The following is an 18,423-nucleotide window of genomic DNA, read 5'->3' as shown; positions in this document are numbered from 1 at the left end:
AGGTGGCTCCAGCCTAAATGAAGAATTAGAAGCAGATGGTACAGAATGTGAGAAATTTGGACCAAATAAGAGCTAGGTTACCGTACTTGCCAGCATATAGGACGCAGTGGCACATAAGTGCGCATCCCCTTTTTTATATATATTTTTAAGGAAAAAAAGAATTTAACTTTGGGGCGCGATTCTGCAGGTCCTATGTAGCAGTAATCAAAATTACTAACAGCGTCTGGGGGAGGGGGGGAGTGTCGCGCTGGCGTCAGGGAGCGAGAGCGTGGGGAATGCTAGATCATTCAGGACATTACACCATACCAAAACATACCAATTAAAGTTACTGTAATGGACCCTCCTAAGTAATGGTAAGTAGGGAGGGAATGCTCTTCCTATGCACCAGTAATCAAAATTAACAGCGTCTGGTGGGGAGGGGGAGGGTGAGTGACGCGGTGGCGTCGGGGAGCGAGGGCGCACCGCCCAATTGGCCGGTGCTGGGCAAAAGGGGCTTGCCGAAGTGCGGCTTCTCCAATCAAAATCAATAGTGTCAGTTGATTTTGATTGGGGAAGCTGCGCTTCGGCAAGCACTCATTTTTCACCTATTTCCAGGGGGGGGGAGTGTGTCCTATACGCCGGCAAATACGGTATATGTTGAGTCTTGTGTCCTCATTCTGCTTTTAAGACTTGTATGTCGAATGCTTGAAACCATTCAAGGCACTTACCTATTTACAACACAATAAGATCTGTACTGGGCTCTAACCTCAAAGTGAGGTGCTGAAATAGATGACTAATTCAACATACCCTGACCACACACTGTAAATTCTCACAATAACAAGGGTCACATTGCTTGACTTTAGTAAAGATATGAAGTTAAAAAAACTCATTCTTTTCATACAGTTAGGCTCAAAGCCTTTCCCATACCAGGCCTGACCGGCTAAAGGCAATATCTTCGGTCACTCAGCTGTATCATGACGTTCGCCCAGGCAAGGTTAACAGACCTCAGGCGTGCCAATTGGTGCCATTTCGAGTCTGCAGCAGCAGAATTCCTGAAAGCCACTGGTGTGCTATGAAGACATCTTTGCCATGAATGCAAGGATCAAAAACAAAATAATGGAAAAGTGTAGAGAGAAAATGAAGTTAATGTAGCTGAATGCAACCAGCTAGAGGGAAGGGGTAGGAACACAATAGTCAAAATGAAAATAAACTATTGAGAAAAATGAAAGTTCAAACACAAACCACCTGAAAGGGGCCAGAGGAGAAAAGATCCAGATTAGATAAACCAGCCAATGCTGAAGGTGGAATGAAAGCTCACAACAGAGATACAAAGCAGTGATTCATTTTCTCGGTTTCTTTTTCACCACATTTTGAAGGAATTTCCATCAGCTCCACATTCATAACCATGCACATTTCTGAAAGTTTTAGAGATTGGAAAGATCCTTCCTGCTACATTATAAGGTTTCATAACCCATGTATAATTTTGTTATAAAATGCTTACTGTTGATTTAAAAGAAAAAAAAGTTACTGCTACTTTCTTGCAAAGCCATTGAACCCTTGAAAACAGAAATGACGGCAGAAAAAGACCAATCAGCCCATCCAGTCTGCCCAGCAAGCTCCCACATTTATTGTCCCATACTTATCTGTTTCACCAACAACCAAGTTCAGGGCCCTTGTTGGTAACTGCCATTGATGCAGAGAGTAATGTTGGAGTTGCATCAAAGGTGAGCATAAGGCTTAATGGTTAAGGGTAGTAACCACCACATCAAGCAAGTTACCCCTATGCTTGTTTATCCAAACTGCACAGATCAATGCCTTGTTGGATGTTGTCTGAATGTAAATCCTCTTTTCCACATTTATCCCTGCCGGTTAAGCAGAGAGCAGTGCTGTATACGCCATTCAAAGTGATGTATCAGGCTTAATTGTTTTAGGGTAGTAACCGCCGTAATAAGCAAGCTACCCCCATGCTTATTTGTTTACCCAGATTGTGAAGTTCAGTCCTTGTTGGTTGTTGTCTGAATGCAAATAACCATGTACAGAACTTTTGAAAAATTCTCACATAGAAAGGGATATGTAATCAGGCAGCATACATGAAGTTATTGGCAACACTACAGCGAACATGGACAGAGGAGAGCTAGAGGGTGACAATTTCTGACTCCTAACAAGGTTTCTCCTATTCACAGCACCTGCTTCAAGAATTATAAGACCAAGGACTTGGAAAAATGTGGATTTATAAAAGATGAATATCACTATTTTTCATTTGTATTTTAAAACCATGCTCCCTATGTAAGAACATAAGATATGCCATACTAAGTCAGACCAAGGGTCCATCAAGCCCAGTATCCTGTCTTGAACAGTGGCCAATCCAAGTCGCAAGTATCTGGCAATTACCCAAACATTACACAGATCCCATGCTACTAATGCCAGCAACAAGCAGTGGCTATTTCCTATTAATAGCAATTTATGGACTTCTCCCCCACATTAAATTTCATCTGCCATATGGACGCCTAATCTTCCAATCTTGCAAGGACCTCCTACAATTTATCATAATCCACTTGCAATTTAAATTACTCTGAATAATTTTATCAACAGAATTCATCAAGCCTTTATTTTGAACACACGTTTGTTTGTTTTTACACAAACGAACTGCAAAGCCAAGTGATCTTGGCATTAACAGAGGACAAATAAGTTTCCTCTGTAGAACAACGATCTCACAAAGCACCGTTAACATTGCACTGGATTGAAAAAAAAAAAAACAAGAAAAAAACCCCCAGAATTCATTATGCCCCCCAACCCCCACTATAATTGAGAAGTCAGAAACATCCGTGTGCATTCTTGTGCTCAAGGAAAGAATCCAACATGTCAACATATCCAGTCTATAACTGCAACGTAAATATGTTCCACGATTTTCTGAATCCTTCACAAAACAATACACAATCTGCCCAGATTCCCAGCGGCACCTTCCAAGCATGTGCACTAAATCACCCAGCACAACTACAAGAACTTGAAAGCATTATGACAAAAGTAGATAAGCAAAAAATAAAAATAGTTGTATAGCACATGCTGCAAGCATTCTACAAAGGTAAGTTTCACAAGACTGTCTAGGAGTGGTGTGGGGGCGTTTGAGGTTCCTATCCGTGGTAAGGCGAGATGTTATGGGACACACTCCCCCGTCTTGTACTCTCCAGGTCCCTTCCCCTCTCCCCCCCCCCCATCTTTTGTCTCCTCTTTCTCTTTTCCCTCCCCATCCTCTTCTCCTTCCCCTCTGCCATAGGCACCTGCTTCTTTTCTTCGACCAATGAGACCTGTCCATGACTCATCATGCTCGGGAGCCAGATCTTCTTTTGCCAGCAGGACCTAGGCTCCCCACTGGCTCTGGAGCTCACGTTGCTCAGGCACTGGGACCCGGGCTCCCTACAGGTCCTGTAGCGCTCTGCTCAGGCGCCAGATCCTCTTCCATCCACTATGGCGCCGCCACCTCACGCCAGGACAGATTCAAAGCAATGGCAGGATAGTGCAGGGCCATGGGCTTCCTTGCCTGCACTTCTTGCTGTGCAGTGCACAGCTGTTTGACTAGAGCTGCATGACCGTGCACGTGAAACCACACAAACGTGTACAGACAAACGGACTAACAGACAAGCAGACACTTTACAACAGGGGCAAAATGCATCTCAAAAGTAAGAGATCAACCAGCTCTGACCAACCAGTAACTAATCTACCATGTACAGCAGGACATATTTTCAGTGATTAAGGGGAACTGATTTATTGGGGCTGCCTATAAAATCAGACAGAATCCAGTAACGCTGCCCGCTCCTTCCTCTCTCTGACTCCCTCCCCCCCCCCCCCCCTTCACCTCCCACACACAGCGACATCTTTGTTAAAGAGCAATACGGGGAACCCACCATTTCCCTGGTAACCCTCGTGTTCAAAGCTGGTGTATCCAAGGCAGTAGTTGCTGGTTAGGATGGGGCTGTCATCGCAGAAATGGGAATTCATCTCACCACACTTGTATGAAGCTGGTGGGCCCGAGGGCAAGAACCGGGGCCTGTACCCCACCTGGAACGAAGGCATGCTGTTATATCGCCGGGGAGCACAATACTCAGAGTTTTCATCATGCACAGGTCCTAGAAAGTAATAAGGGAATACGGAGGAAAGGGGGGTTGAAGAGCAAGGTTACTTTAAAGTGAAAAACATAACACAAATCGAGAAAACCATCAGCAAAACTCCTGGGTAGGTACGTTCTAAATTTATAAAGAGCTATTAACATGCACTCTATTTATTGTTCTTTACAACAAAATACACAGAAGAAAACAACAAAACAAGAATAGGCAAAGTAGGTGCTTGGTACTAACCCCACTCTCTCCCTCCCCCCCCCCCCCTCCTAAAAAAAAAGGTATTTGCAATTTACAGAAAGCAAATCGGCAACTGGCAAGATGAACAATGGAGATAAGCTTAAGCAGCTATGAGCTACCAACTTATCAAGGAGCTCTTGCCAGCACTGCTCCAACTCAGTGCCACACACAGTTTTCATAAAATACATTTAACAAGGGGATCCCGGAAGCTCCCCTCACGTCACTGGGGTGGTTAGAATATCAAAGCAGGAAGTAGCCTTGCTGAAGGAACATAATGTAACACAGGCTCAACTCCTAGCACAAAAGCAGGGCTAAAGTAGTGCATGACCAAGCCCATCTTTTCCCATGTTTTTATTCCCTTTCTTAGCCAAGCCGTCCTAGCAATAACTGTCTTGCTGACAGGGCCAGACCATGGCTACTGTCAAGTCCACTCTTGGCTTGTTCTGCGAGGACTACTTCCCCTCTCTCAGGGGCTTTGAATGCTTGTCCCTCTGCAGCATCCACAGACTAAACAGGCCCATGGACCAGAAGCTGGATCCAGGAATTGGAACCAAAACATTACTTGCTTAGAGAAAGCAGAGTTGCTTACCTGTGACAGGTGTTCTCCTAGGTCAGCAGGGCTCCATTCGATGCGTGACATCATCGAATGGCGCCCGGCACGGAACTCTGCAGAAGAGTTTCCAGGTTTGGCTGGTAAGCATAATGGGCAGAAGAAACCCAAGCAATGCTTGGAAGAACAAGTAGCGAACCACGGCAGAGCCTGGGACAAACTGTGTGCTGAACATCAGACCTAGCTGACCATGCAGGACAGTGTCAAAGATTTCAGGGGATGAAAGGCATCCCTGAAACAGACCTGTAGCTCAAAAACTCCCAAGCAGGGAGATGAAAAAGGCCTGAAGCTCACCCAAGAGCACCTGTCAAGAATAAGTTAATCTATCCTGGCACAGGATAGCACAGGGGGAGGCCTAGAAAAATGAGAAAAGCTAAAGGCAGTATTGGCCAGAGCATGGTGAAAATATATGGAGAAACATGGTGTATCCTGCCCTGCAGGTATACAGAAGATATACCACAAGTGCTTTAGCTTGTCCTCCCCTCCCCCTGACAATCCAATCAGAAGTTGGAAGGAGCGAAGAACACAAGGAGGCAGACTGCCGGGGCAAGCACAAGTCACCAGGATGTCTATGAACCCCAAGCGAACTCACTGCCAAATACAGCAGGGAGTTACCCAAGGAGATAGAGTCCTCAGCCCGCTTGGAACAGCGGAAACAGAGCAAATGCCCCAGGGGAGAATCCCCGAAAACTCCACTAGGAGATGGGAAGCTGGGGAGTCACATGTGCAAACCCCGGTAGAACAGGGTTTCATTACTGGGCCAGAAACCCAAAGTGCACCAAGGTGATCTCGGAATAGACTGCCAAGCACCCGGCTGATGTTCACTACCCCAGCCATAAATGCATACAGCCGCCCCCCCCCGATGTACGTAGTCCAGCAATCGTTACATGACCCAGGTTCTCCACTGTCTGCAGACAGGGTGATCCCAAAAAAGGTGAAGAATAGCTTGCATGCTACCACGAGCAAGAGCAGCACCTCTGTTGCGGGGTAACTTGGCCCCAACTTCCTAGCCATGGACATAGTGAAAAGGTGGAAAGCATGCGCGCCCATTTGATGGACTAGAACTCATCACAGAGGAGGGTCCCGCAGACAAGAATGGCTGGCAACAACAGTCCCTAAGAAGAGACACCCACAGAGACCAGCAGATAGACTCCTAGATAGGGGATGCCCTGGAGGGTCACTGGGGAGCAATACTGGATGGGCTCCCTCGAGAATACAGCAACCGAGGAAGAGTGCCACTACTCAACCAGTTCTCAGGGCTGGAGACACAAAGTGAATGCCAGCCAGAGCAGAGCCATCCCTTCTCCAGGGACACCCCTCAAAAGGATGAGCAATTAGACGTTCCAGAGAGGAGAAAGAAGCAATGGGATTGGGGCCCCCCGATCCCGAAAGACCTTTCAACCTCCCCAGAGGAGAGTTGAGGCACAATTGCTGACTGCTGAGGTGCCGATACAACCAACAACCAACCTACCACAGGCAGGCAGCCTCAGATGGGGAGGTCACCACCGTAATCCACGGAAGGATCCCAGCGAAAAAAACAGTCCGAGTGCCACTGCCGATCCCCGGCCCTGGTCTCCAAGGAAACTCGCCAATTCAAGAATAGAGGCCCCCATTCAGAGAAAACCCTGCCAAGGCCGGAGCCTCAGGGGAGGTCGAAAGACATTCGTCTGCTGAAGGAGGAGAGGAGTCCCAAACCACTCTCCTGATGTCTACTCTCCTCAAGGTCTGACCAGGAACACAGTCCTAGGTCAGTCTTGTGGCTATGGAACACAACCTATTGTGTCCGCCCGGAAGGAAAAACACACACACACACAGACATGCCCAGGTGACAGAGCAACCAGAGGAACGAGCCCTCTGCTGTAAAAGCATGCTGAGAGGTACTCATGCATTGGTATCCCAGCCTACGGATGTCGGCACACCTATGATCCCATGCACCATGCTGGGCGGAATCCCATGCCACAGCGAGGACAGCACACATGTGCCACAGTCTGTGGCTGCATGCTGCCCCTCAACAAAGTACAGAGTGTGTGATGATGCCTCCCTCGCCAATGCTCCTCAGCAATGTACAATGCAGAACTAACGAGGAGGCTGAGACTATGACAGGACAATGACAGAACCCTGGTATGGCTGAGGACTGCACAGACAAGGAGAACGCCATCTGCCACTGCCTGAGGCACTTTGAGAAGATGCCTAGCCTTTCCAGACCATGCATTTTGCGTACCCACGTCACAGTAACTCCAGCGTAGTGAAGAACAGTGTGATGATGGTGACCCCAAAAGCAGTGGTAGTCTGGATAAGGTATGGTGGTCTATGGCATCACACCCTCCAGTACCTGATAACGTTGCGAGAAGCGGGCCTTCGAACTGCTTTGGGAATGGCTCACCTTCAATTCCCTCAGAGAACAGCAGCAGCAAAGTCCCTGGTGACCAAAGGTGCCCATGGGATCCTGTGGTCATAACCTACAACCTCAGACTGCAGCCACTGGTGCCTAGAGCGGTGACAGTGCCCATAGGACCCATGGACTCACCAGCACAAAGCCACAACAAAGGCACCCAGCGACTCTGCACCCAAGGCTTCAATGGTGCTTGACCAGACACATAATAGGTTCGATGACATATAACGCCACAGGTGCCCATGAACACAGACTGCCTGGTAGCCCCTATGGAAACTCCGGTGCTGAAGATATCGATGTACCGGTGGTACCAAGGAGGTCATGAGCGCCTGCAGGGAGAGGATCTGCAGCCCATACACAGATCACAGATGCCCAAGGAACCAATGATAGCCAGCGCCATCGACTGTTCCCCTCAGTTCACTTATTTGTCCGAGAGCATCGATGCAGCGAGCTTGGTGGTCTCGGAAGCACTAAGGCTCCATAGCCCATGAAGGGACAGCATAGAGCTTATCGGGCCAAAAAACTCATGCCATTCAAGGGCTGCAGGGCCACAGGAGGGCTTCCAAGAGCCCCGGTGGTTGATGGCCTCGAGGGCAGCGCGGCCTCAATCAATAGAATTTGTTTGCTCTGCTACTCCGCCACCTCAGCATCCAAGTCAGTGCAGCGAGACTCCACTGCCACCGATACAGAAGACCTCTACGGCATCGTAGATGGTCACTCACCTCGATGAAGTCAAGGGTGCCCATGGTGCACAATGGTGGGTCTAGTCCCTGACATCGATGCATCAGATGAACGGTGTGCTGGTCACAGCTGTGCATGGGCAATCGTTACTTGGCATAGCACTGATGTGCAGCAGCAAGCTGCTAGCCCAGGCTCCTGCTCACCCTCTCTCCAAAGGAGACTGCACTGCCAAGACTGGCAAGTAGGAGGGGAGGCTACATCTTCCAGGGCTCCCGCCCATGGAGACTAGATGCTTGGGATGTGGGGAGGAGGAACTCTCCTCCCCATAGAGCGGCATGGTCCTCGATCCCTGCAACGTCCGAATCCATCGATGACTATCGATCAGTAAAATGACATGGAACTCCAGCCTGGGAACAACTCAGGCGAGTCCCCAGGCTCAACGGCCTACATGGATAACCAATGGACTGTGTAAGTCAGTCCTGTCAGCACTGGGGAAAGGGAGAAAAAGAGGCAGAGCAAGGAGAGGACACAGATACAAGACTGCAGTAGCAGTTTTTTTCTTTTTTAAATACTAAGACTATCAGGCTGCACAGGGGAAAACCCACCATGCGGCCGGCAGACAATTGGAACGAAAAGGAAAAGGAGAAGAATAAAACTACCTTGAAGCAACAGCTGCAGCTCTAGAAAAAAAATCACTTACAAAAACTGTGAGAAGAGAGCAAGGCTGAATACTGTGAGCACATGGCTTCCTCAACAACGGCTCTGCAGAAAAGAGACTGAGGGACTCCGCCTAGGGGGCAGGGTGATGACATGCTCAATAGGGCATGTTTGAGAGTTCTAGAATCTTTGAGATCAAAAGTTCTGTGTGGGGTTCCATCTGATGGATGTCACCCATGTGTGAGGACTACCATCCTGCTCGTCCTAGGAGAATAAAAGTTAAAATATATATATACACATGCACAATTGCTTAAAGCATAAGTAGCAATTACACAAAAGACGCCATCTACTATATCACAGAAAATGAGAAAAAAATTTGAGTTTTGATACAAGAAGCTAACAGTGCCTTTATTGCCTCATTTTATTATTGCCTCTCCTCAGGGCTGCTGGGTAGCATATGCAGATGAGCTTTTCAGTCCTCTCCTGCTGTTAGGGGATTTTAATCTTACAGATATTGACTGGGACATCCAGATGTTGTATCTTCTAGAATCTGGAAGATCCTGTAATCTCTGCAAGAAAGCAGAGTTGCTTACCTGTAACAGGTGTTCTCACAGGACAGCAGGATGTTAGTCCTCATATATGGGTGACATCATCAGGATGGAGCCCAATCACGGAACACTTGTCAAAGTTTCTAGAACTTTGACTGGCACCTACTGGGCATGCCCAGCACAGCACCAACCCTGCATCCAGCAGGGGTCCCCCTTCAGTCTCGTAATATAGCAAAGGTACGTGCAAAAAAACATAAAAGAAACGTAAACGAACCCAACACCGCGGGGTGGTGGGCGGGTTTCATGAGGACTAGCATCGTGCTGTCCTGTGAGAACACCTGTTACAGGTAAGCAACTCTTCTTTCTCACAGGACAAGCAGGATGGTAGTCCTCACATATGGGTGAGTACCGAGCTAAGGAAGCCCGTGCAGAACACCAAATGCACCCAAAGACGTGCAACAGGCACAACAGGGGTGGAATTTGGATAGGAGGGCATCCTGAACCCTAACGGGTAGGTGGAAGGATATTGGTAAGTTAAACTGAAAATAAGTTGCGTAGAACAGACTGGCCGAAGATGGAATCTTGTCTGCCAGCCTTATCTAAGCAATAATGGGCTGCGAATGTATGGAGAGAACTCCAGGTAGCAGCCTTACATTTGTCAGGAAGCGGCACCGAACAGAGGTGTGCTACTGATGTCGTCATGGCCCTGATAGTGTGTGCTTTCACACGGTCTTGGAGTGAAATACCTGCTTGCTGGTAGCAAAAAGAGATACAGTCCGCCAACCAGGAGGAGAGGGTCTGCTTTCCCACAGAATTTCCAAGTTTGATGGTATCGAAGAAAACAATTGAGTGGATTTCCTGTGGGCTGATGTGCGTTCTAGATAGAAGGCTAGAGCACGCTTGCAGTCTAAGGAAGGTAGGATAATGGATTGATTAATGTGAAATTCCAATACTACATTTGGTAAAAATTTAGGGTGAGTACGGAGCACTACCCTGTCATGCAGAATTTTAGTGTAAGGCGGGTAGGTAACTAATGCCTGTAATTCACTAACTCTGCAAGCGGATGTGATCGCGAGAAGAAAGACTACCTTCCAGATGAGCTAGCGGAGATCACAGGAGTGGAGAGGCTCAAATGGAGATTTCATGAGCCATCCCAAAACCACGTTAAGGTCCCAAGCAGGGGCCGGAGGGCGCAGTGGAGGTTTTAAATAGAGCAAGCCTCTCATGAAGCATGATACTAAGTGTTGCGTTGAAATGGAGACATTCCCTATACGCCATATGGTACGCAGACACTGCACTGACATGCACGTTGATAGAGGAAGTTTTCACGCCTAACTTTGACAGGTGCCAGAGTTAGTCCAGGAACCTCGCAGTGGAACAAGTGAAGGGGTCCACGGACATGGAAGTGCACCAGACCATAAACCTCTTCCATTTAGAGCGATAAGACCTTCTCATTTAAGGCTTTCGTGAAGCCACCAGGATTCTGGATACAGACTCTGAAAGGTTAAGAGGTTAGAGTATTAACCTTTCAACATCCAGGCCGTCAGAGACAGAGCCTGGAGGTTGGGGTGGCGCAGGTACCCGTCGTTCTGAGTTATCAGAAGAGGATCCTTCCCCAGGGGAATGTGCCAGCATACTGATATGTCCTGGAGGATTGGAAACCACACCTAGTGTGGCCAGTGGGGAGCTATCAGAATCATTAAGCCCCTGTCCTTCCATAGCTTCACGAGAGTCTTTGAAATGAGAGGAAGTGGAGGGTACTTATAAAGGAGACCGCTGGCCCAGGAGAGGGCGAAGGCATCTCTTGGTTGCGAGTGGTGACTGCGAAAGAGAGAAGTTGTCTACTTTATGGTTGTGGACAGATGCAAAGAGGTCTATGCAAGGGTAGCCCCAATGCTGGAATATCGAGTCCGCTACCGTGGGGTTGAGAGACCACTCATGCAGATGGAAAGTGCGACTCAGCTTGTCTGCCAAAAGATTGTCCACTCCCGGCAGGTAGGTTGCTTTGAGGTACATCGAGCAGGAAAGGGGCCATGCCCATATCTGTGCAGCTTCCGGACACAGGAGGTAGGAGCCCGTTCCCCCTTGTTTGTTGATGTACCACATCGCAACCTGATTGTCGGTTTGAATCAGGATGGCTTTGTCTGATATGCAGTCCTGAAAGGCCTTGAGGGCATATCTGATTGCCTGTAGCTCCAGGAAATTTATCTGGTGTTTGGCTTCCCCTGGAGACCAGATTCCCCGAGTCTGCAGGTCGCCTACATGTGTACCCCACCCTAGGATGGATGCGTCTGTTAAGATAATTTGAAGTTCTGGAGCCTGAAATGTAAGGCCTTGAATGAGATTGGAGTGGTGCATCCACCAGGCTAGTGACAGACGGTGCTGTTTGGTAACCTGGATAATGCTGGACATTGGCTGACAAGCTTGAATCCACTGGGCTTTTAGGGTCCACTGCATGACTCATGGCAAGGCGAGCCATGGGAGTGACATGCACCGAGGACGCCATGTGACCCAGCAGTATGAGGAAGTGACGAGCAGTTGAAGCTACTAGAGTCTGTATGTGATACGCCAGAGAGGCTATGGTGAAAGCACGATCCTGGGGGAGGAATACTTTTGCCTGTATTGTGTTTAGGTCGGCCCCTATGAAGGAAAGGTTTGGGATAGAACTATCTTGGATTTGGGATAGTTGATTAGCAACCCTAAGGAGATCAGGGTATGGATAGTGAGATGCAGGGAGGCTAATGCATCCTGCTGAGTTGGAGCCCTTATCAACCAATCGTCGAGATAAGGGTAGACATGCAAACCCTGATTTCTGAGGAAGGTTTCGACCACCACCAGGCACTTGGTGAATACTTGTGGAGTGGACGCTAGGCCGAATGATAGTACACGGTACTAGAAGTGACGAGGGCTGACCAGGAATCGCAAGTACTTGCGATGAGGAGGAGTAATGGAGATGTGTGTGTAAGCATCTTGGAGATCTAAAGAGCAAAGCCAATCTCCTCTTTGTAGAAGAGGAATTAGAAAGCCCAAGGTTACCATTTTGAACTTTTCTCTCTGCAAAAATTTGTTTAGGGCGCGAAGGTCCAGTATCGGACGTACACCCACCTGACTTTTTTGGTATGAGAAAATATCGGGAGTAGAACCCTTGCCCCTGCTGGGAGAGGGGCACTGGTTCTATTGCTCAGGATTTGAGGAGTATTGAGACCTCCTGTTTGAACAAGGAGAGTGGACGGATGTCCCCCACGTCAGCCGAGGTGGGGAGTCCGCTGGAACAGTCAGGAAATTTAGGTGGTAACCCTGAGTGACTACCGCAAGATCCCACTGGTCTGTGGTACTGTATGCCAAACATTGTTGACGTGGCAGAGCCGACTGCCGACCGGTATGGATGAAGAGGAGTTTGGCTTACACTCTAGGAAGGAGTCAAAACCCTGACGCTGGCCCAGGTTGAGAGGCTGGCTGAGACTTTTGAGGCCGAGACTGTCTGGGCTGACCTTTTTGGAAAGGTCTGGAAGGATGCCCTCTAGAAGCCGGAGGATAAAATTTTCTTGGCTTATAGGCCAGCCGCTTAGAGTCATGCCTGAAAGTTCTCTTTAGGGCGGATGGAAACTCAGACAGCACAGAAGAAAGCTGGTACAATGACATGATGGTCCTTCAGCTGCACTATAGTCTCTCTGATCTTTTCACCGAAGAGATTATCGCCTACACAGGGCAGATCAGCTAACCTGTCTTGCACTTCTGGTCTTAAGTCTGAGGATTTGAGCCAGGTCCATCTCCTTGCACTAATCCCCTCTGCAGACACTCTAGAGGCAGTGTCAAAGATATCATACGCAGCACAGACCTCATGTTTTCCAGCAACCAGGCCTTTTTGAGCCAGAGTATGAAGTTGACTCTGGAGGAGTTCTGGTAAAGAATAAGAAAAATCCTGGATCCTCTTAAAAAGGTCTCTGTTATACTGGGTGATGTATAACTGGTAAGAGGCAATGCGAGATATGAGCATTTAGCCATGGAAGACACGTCTGCCAAAAACATCCAGGGATTTTTGTTCCTTCCCTGGAGGTATGGAGGAATGAGGTTTTGAACATCGTGCCTTCTTTTGGGCTGATTGGACAACCACAGAGTGATGATCCAGCTGTGACTTCTGAAACCCAGGAGCTGAATGTACTAGATAAGTGGCATCTATCTTACGGTTGACAGGTGGAACTGAATATGGGTGCTCCCAGTTTCTCTTTAGGAGATCAAGCAGGATTGCATGAATAGATATAGACATGATTTCCTTAGGAGCATCAAGAAATTGGAGTACTTCCAGCATCTTGTGCCTAGAGTCCTCTTCTGTCTGAAGTTGAAAAGGAATGGTTTCAGACATTTCCTTGATGAAATTAATAAAAGACAGATCTTCTGGTGGAGAACGTCGTCTTTCATCTGGGGGCGAGGGCTCTGAAGGGAGATCATCGGTATCCTGGGAAGTATCATCAGTCCAAGAGTCATAAGGCTGATCACCAGCTCCCATAGGATCCCCAGAAGGGATGAATGGTGTTAATCTCAAAGGACCAGGTGGCATTGGAGGTGGCACTGATGGCATCGATGGAGGCATCAAAGGCACCGAAGGGACCAGTTACATCGATTGATGAGTAAGATCCCAGACGGTGGAATGGGTATCTGTGTTTCCTCTTCATCCGAAGATAATGGAATCAGTGTGGAAGGTACTGGAACCACTGGTGCTCTCGGTTCCAGCAATGGAAGGGCACAGATCAATGCATCCAGTCTACCCAGTAGCAGTGCGAGCGCTACGGGAATTGGATCGGTGACCGGCTCAGGCACCGGTACTGGAGTCGGAGGTTGGAAGCCCTGAAGTGCTTTACCGATGGCCTCTTGGATCATCCGATCCAATTCCTCGCTGAAGCCTGGGGCGTGGAAGCCCGGCTCCGGAGTAGGAGGCAGCACTGGCGTAGCTGGAGGGTCCACCGGTGAAGGTGGAATCGCGGATCCCAGCACCTCTGAAGGTGGGGGAACGCCTCGGTGACCCGGTCACAGAAGAGGATGGGGCCTTTTCTGGACGGGGCTTCTTTGTCGGTGGCTCTGTCGATGACAAGGGCTTGCCTGCATTGGCGGACTGAGCCTTGCGATGACTGTGTCAACGTTTTTCATGGTGATCTCCTCGGTCCTCTTCTTGAGGCGGCAAGGAGGGAATCAACACCCTTGGAATTTGTTGATACCTGTCAGGCAGCAGCGGTGTCCCGATGCTGGCGAGAGGTCGATGATACCAGTTCGGACGAGGTCGAAGCTATCGATGGAGCTGGGGTTTTTTTTAGCTGAAAGAGAAAGTCCATTTTCTCTAAACGAGCCTTGCGGCCCTTTGATGTCATTTAGGCACATTTGGTGCAAGTTTGGACATCATGGTCGGACCCCAAACACAGACCCTATGCGGGTCAGTGATGGACATTGTCCAAGTACAGTTGGGGCCCCGACGAAAATCCGATGCCATGACTTCGACAAAGCAGAATTGCTTACCTGTAACAGGTGTTCTTACAGGACAGCAGGATATCAGTCCTCACACAAGGGTCATGTCAGTGGATGGAGCCCTGACACGGAAAACTTTTTCTGTCAAAGTTTCTAGAAAACTTTGACTGACACTGGCACACTGAGTGCACTGAGCATGCATTATCCCTGTGTCCACAGGTGTCTCCCTTCAGTCTTGTGTGTAGCAAAAAGTGTGAGTGAAAAATAAAACAATAGAACATATAGACCCAACTCTGCGGGGCGGCGGGTGGGTTTCAGGAGGACTAAAATTCTGCTGTCCTGTGAGAACACCTGTTACAGGTAAGCAACTCTGCTTTCTCACAGGACAAACAGGATGGTAGTGCTCACATATGAGTGAGTATCGAGTTGAGGATGCCCAAGCAATGCACCAAATGCAGCCAGCTGTACAGCAGGCACGACAACAGGGGTTGGTGAAGGATGTTGGGTAGTTAAACTGAAGAGAAGTTGCGTAGAACAGATTGGCCGAAGATGAAATCTTGTCTGCCAGCTATATTTAGGCAATAATGGGCTGCGAAGGTATAGAGAGAACTCCAGATTGCGGCCTTACAAATATTAACAAGTGGCACCGACCGAAGGTAAGCTACTGAAGTTGCCATGGCCCTAACAGAGTGTGTTTGCACACGGCCTTGTAGCGGAATGCCTGCTTGCTGGTAGCAAAAGGAGATATAGTCCGCCAAGCAGAAGGAAAAAGTCTGTTTGCCCACTGGAACTCGCAGCTTGTCTTTTGCCAAGAAGGAAAGAGTTAGGTGTAATTCCTATGGAGTGTAGTGCGGTCTAGATAGAATGCAAGTGCACTCTTACAGTCCCAAGGAGTGGAAAACCCTCTTACCCTGGTGAGAGAGAGGTGTTGGGCAGAGTATATGCTGTGTTGGGCAGAGTATATGCTGAGTAAGGTGAGAGGCTCCGTCTACCTTAAGAAGGACATGAGGGTGATTACGTAGGACCAATCGGTCACGGAGGAAAGCAGGGTCGGGTGAGTATGTTACACGGTGTGTAACTCACTGACCCTGTTTGGCAGAAGTGATGACTACGAGGGAAAGAAGTTCCCATGCCAGAACTGTAAGTGAGAGGAATGTAAAGGCTTGAACGGGGTACGTAGGAGTCTTGTAAGAACTAAATGTAGGCCCCATTTTGTAACCAGTGAAAATAGAGGCGGCTTAATCAGTGGATAACCCATGGTAAGCTGACTCAGAAGGGGATGAACCGTTAATCGGGCATCCCTACTCCCAAGAGGTACGCCAAATTGGAACTGAGGTGCACCCATGTGGAGGATGTGCGGAGAGCAAAATCAGAGGGAGTAAGAAAAAAAAAAAAAAAAAAAAGAGTGGTGTAGAAAAAAAAGGGGGTAATATCCTTTTGTATGTGCCATGTGGTAAATCATGCCATTTGGAATGGGAAGATTTATGTGTGGAAGGTTGCTGTGACGCTACCAGTACCTGAGAACATCAGTGAGTCCGTGATATGAGACTGACCTGTGAGAAGGTGAATTGGTTACTGGTGTTATAGGTAGAGAAGTATGGGAAAAGCATACTTGTTGCGGTTAGGACGTGGGTCTGAGAAACAGTGAACCTCATCCTGCTGCAGCCTAATGAGAGTTTTATATATGAGAGGCGTTGAAAAAGACACATATAAGAGGCCTTTGTTGTAGAACGAGCAAAGGCGCCCATGGGAACGCATTCTGAGATATGTGTAGGGAGTAGAATCTGTCCCCCGTAAGGTTCGGTTCGGACACAGAGGACAAGGTCAGTTGACCTTAGCGCTAAAGGTTTTTGCTCGCTACACCTGTAGTCTGAGACCATTCGAGAGGATGGAAATATCTATGAATAAGGTCTGCTAGTGCATTCAGCAAGTCGGTTAGATTTATTTATTTAAAAGTATTTATATACCGTTTTTCAAAACAAGGTTTTTGTCAAAACTGTTTACATAGTAAAATGAAAATAAAATAAAATAAAATAGAATTAAAAATTAAAGATAAAAATAAAATTAAAATACAGAAACTAGTATATACCTCATGGTAACAAAAATCTAATTAAATAATCAAAGCTGGAGCTGGGCCGTAATACATTTTGTGGAAGGGAAAGGTGGGAAAAAATGTAATAGGAAGAAGGGGACGCATAAGGTGGAAACATGAAAGATGTTAAGCATTGGGAGTAGGGAAGGGGTTGTTAGGTTACTGAGTGTTGATTATTTGAGGTAGTGTGTTGTGGATGGATGTTAAATGCTATTTGAAATAAATATGTTTTTAATGATTTCTTAAATTGTGGCCTGGGAATGCATGGAGTGTGCAAGGGCCAAAAGCTCCTGGCAGAGCAGCTAAGAGGTTATGCGTGGTTGTGTATTGGAATACCACATTGCCACTATGCTGTCTGTATGCACAAAGGTTTGTTGCAGAGACAGTATTTTAAGCATAAAAGGCATAACGCATGGCTGGAAACTCCAGGAAGTTGATGTGAAACTCTGTATGGAGCGGAATAGTCGCATATTGGGTTGTGACGATGTGAATTCGAACTCTTCAACCCTAAGTAAATGCGACCGTGACTAGAACCATCTGAAGATTTGGTTCTAGATCGGTAATATGGATCAGAGACGAAAGCAGTTGAACAGCTTAGAGCCACTGATAATTGAAATTTCCACTGAATCTGACTCATAGCCATTCTGGGCAGATGAGTAGGTGGATAGTGAAAACACCCTGTGGCCCATCCATGAAAGAATGAGGAGCTGAGGTTATTTGCATGCGCGCAGAGATGTGTAGGAAATTTTCAGTATGTCTGCGCGGTTGGGGGCAGGAAGTTCATTAAGACTGTAGTGCCCAGAACTGTTCCATATGGGATTTATGGTAGTTAAACCGCAATCCCAGGTAGAAGATTTATAGTGAGTCATGGAGAAGATAGAGTCCCTTGCTTGGATTGACTACTGTTAGACAGTTATGATTGCAAGGAAAGCGTGAATGATGTTTTACTCCGTAGAGAAACAGCAGTCACTGCTAGTGAGTTTGGTGAAATACCAAGTTGCCGAAGCTAGTGCACCCGGCAAAATTTGGGATTGGAATGTTGTTGACTCACTATGAAATACATAGAAAGACTAGAGAAGAGAGGCAACCCACTTACCGCGGTAAGGGAAGCATGGGAACGAGAGACACCATTTTACCTGTCCCTTTTGAAGAAAGTTGACATTTCTGAAGTCCAGAGTGGGCGGAGAGCATCTGCTTTCTGTTGAAAGAAAGAATAGTGAGATTAAAAACTCCTCCCACTCCCCGCACCTTGTAGCATCCGGGGGACTGTACCCTGAACCCTGGTACTAAGTGGGGCGGCTGCTCTGATATCCGGCAAAGTTGGGAGACCAGGTGTCCAACTGGCGGAGCTGATGTAATCTAGATATGAGCTAGTCTCCCACAGGAGCATGAGCGGTAAAAGTGTTACCCGCATCTCTGTCTGCTGTGCAAGAAAACGTCGTGAGCTGTCGCCAGGTCTCGAGGTGGGCTTGCAAGTGAGGCAGTGTCTGCTGGATTTTGTGCCTAGCAGACCAGCTGGTGTATCTGGGACTTCGGACCGTAATTAGGATCCAGAAGCCAGAGTATTATCAAGAGCGGAGTCCAGGTGCTGAAAATGGGAGGATGTCTCGATGTAATCCCAATTATTGGTAGAGAGATTCTCTTGATGTTGTGTC

At 47.8% G+C, this 18,423-nt stretch overlaps 1 protein-coding gene across 6 annotated transcripts in view; it reads right to left on the bottom strand.

Annotated features, from left to right (window-relative positions):
• The window catches only part of LOC115087492 (PC-esterase domain-containing protein 1A-like), a 123,900-nt gene that overhangs the window by 30,292 nt on the left and 75,185 nt on the right, over positions 1-18,423 (bottom strand). For 4 of the 6 annotated variants that reach the window (XM_029594758.1, XM_029594768.1, XM_029594777.1 and 1 more), the window contains exon 7: positions 3,882-4,103. The exons of 1 other annotated variant lie outside the window; for it this stretch is intronic. In XM_029594758.1, the coding sequence (XP_029450618.1) occupies positions 3,882-4,103 (222 nt within the window). The remainder of the gene's footprint in view (positions 1-3,881; positions 4,104-18,423) is intronic. One more of the 6 variants, XM_029594789.1, reaches the window with a different exon arrangement.

The sequence above is a fragment of the Rhinatrema bivittatum genome, chromosome 1 (assembly GCF_901001135.1).
Source record: "Rhinatrema bivittatum chromosome 1, aRhiBiv1.1, whole genome shotgun sequence".
Taxonomy (NCBI): domain Eukaryota; kingdom Metazoa; phylum Chordata; class Amphibia; order Gymnophiona; family Rhinatrematidae; genus Rhinatrema; species Rhinatrema bivittatum.
Note: the sequence above shows the minus strand (reverse complement) of the source record. Positions and strands in the feature narration are given on the sequence as shown.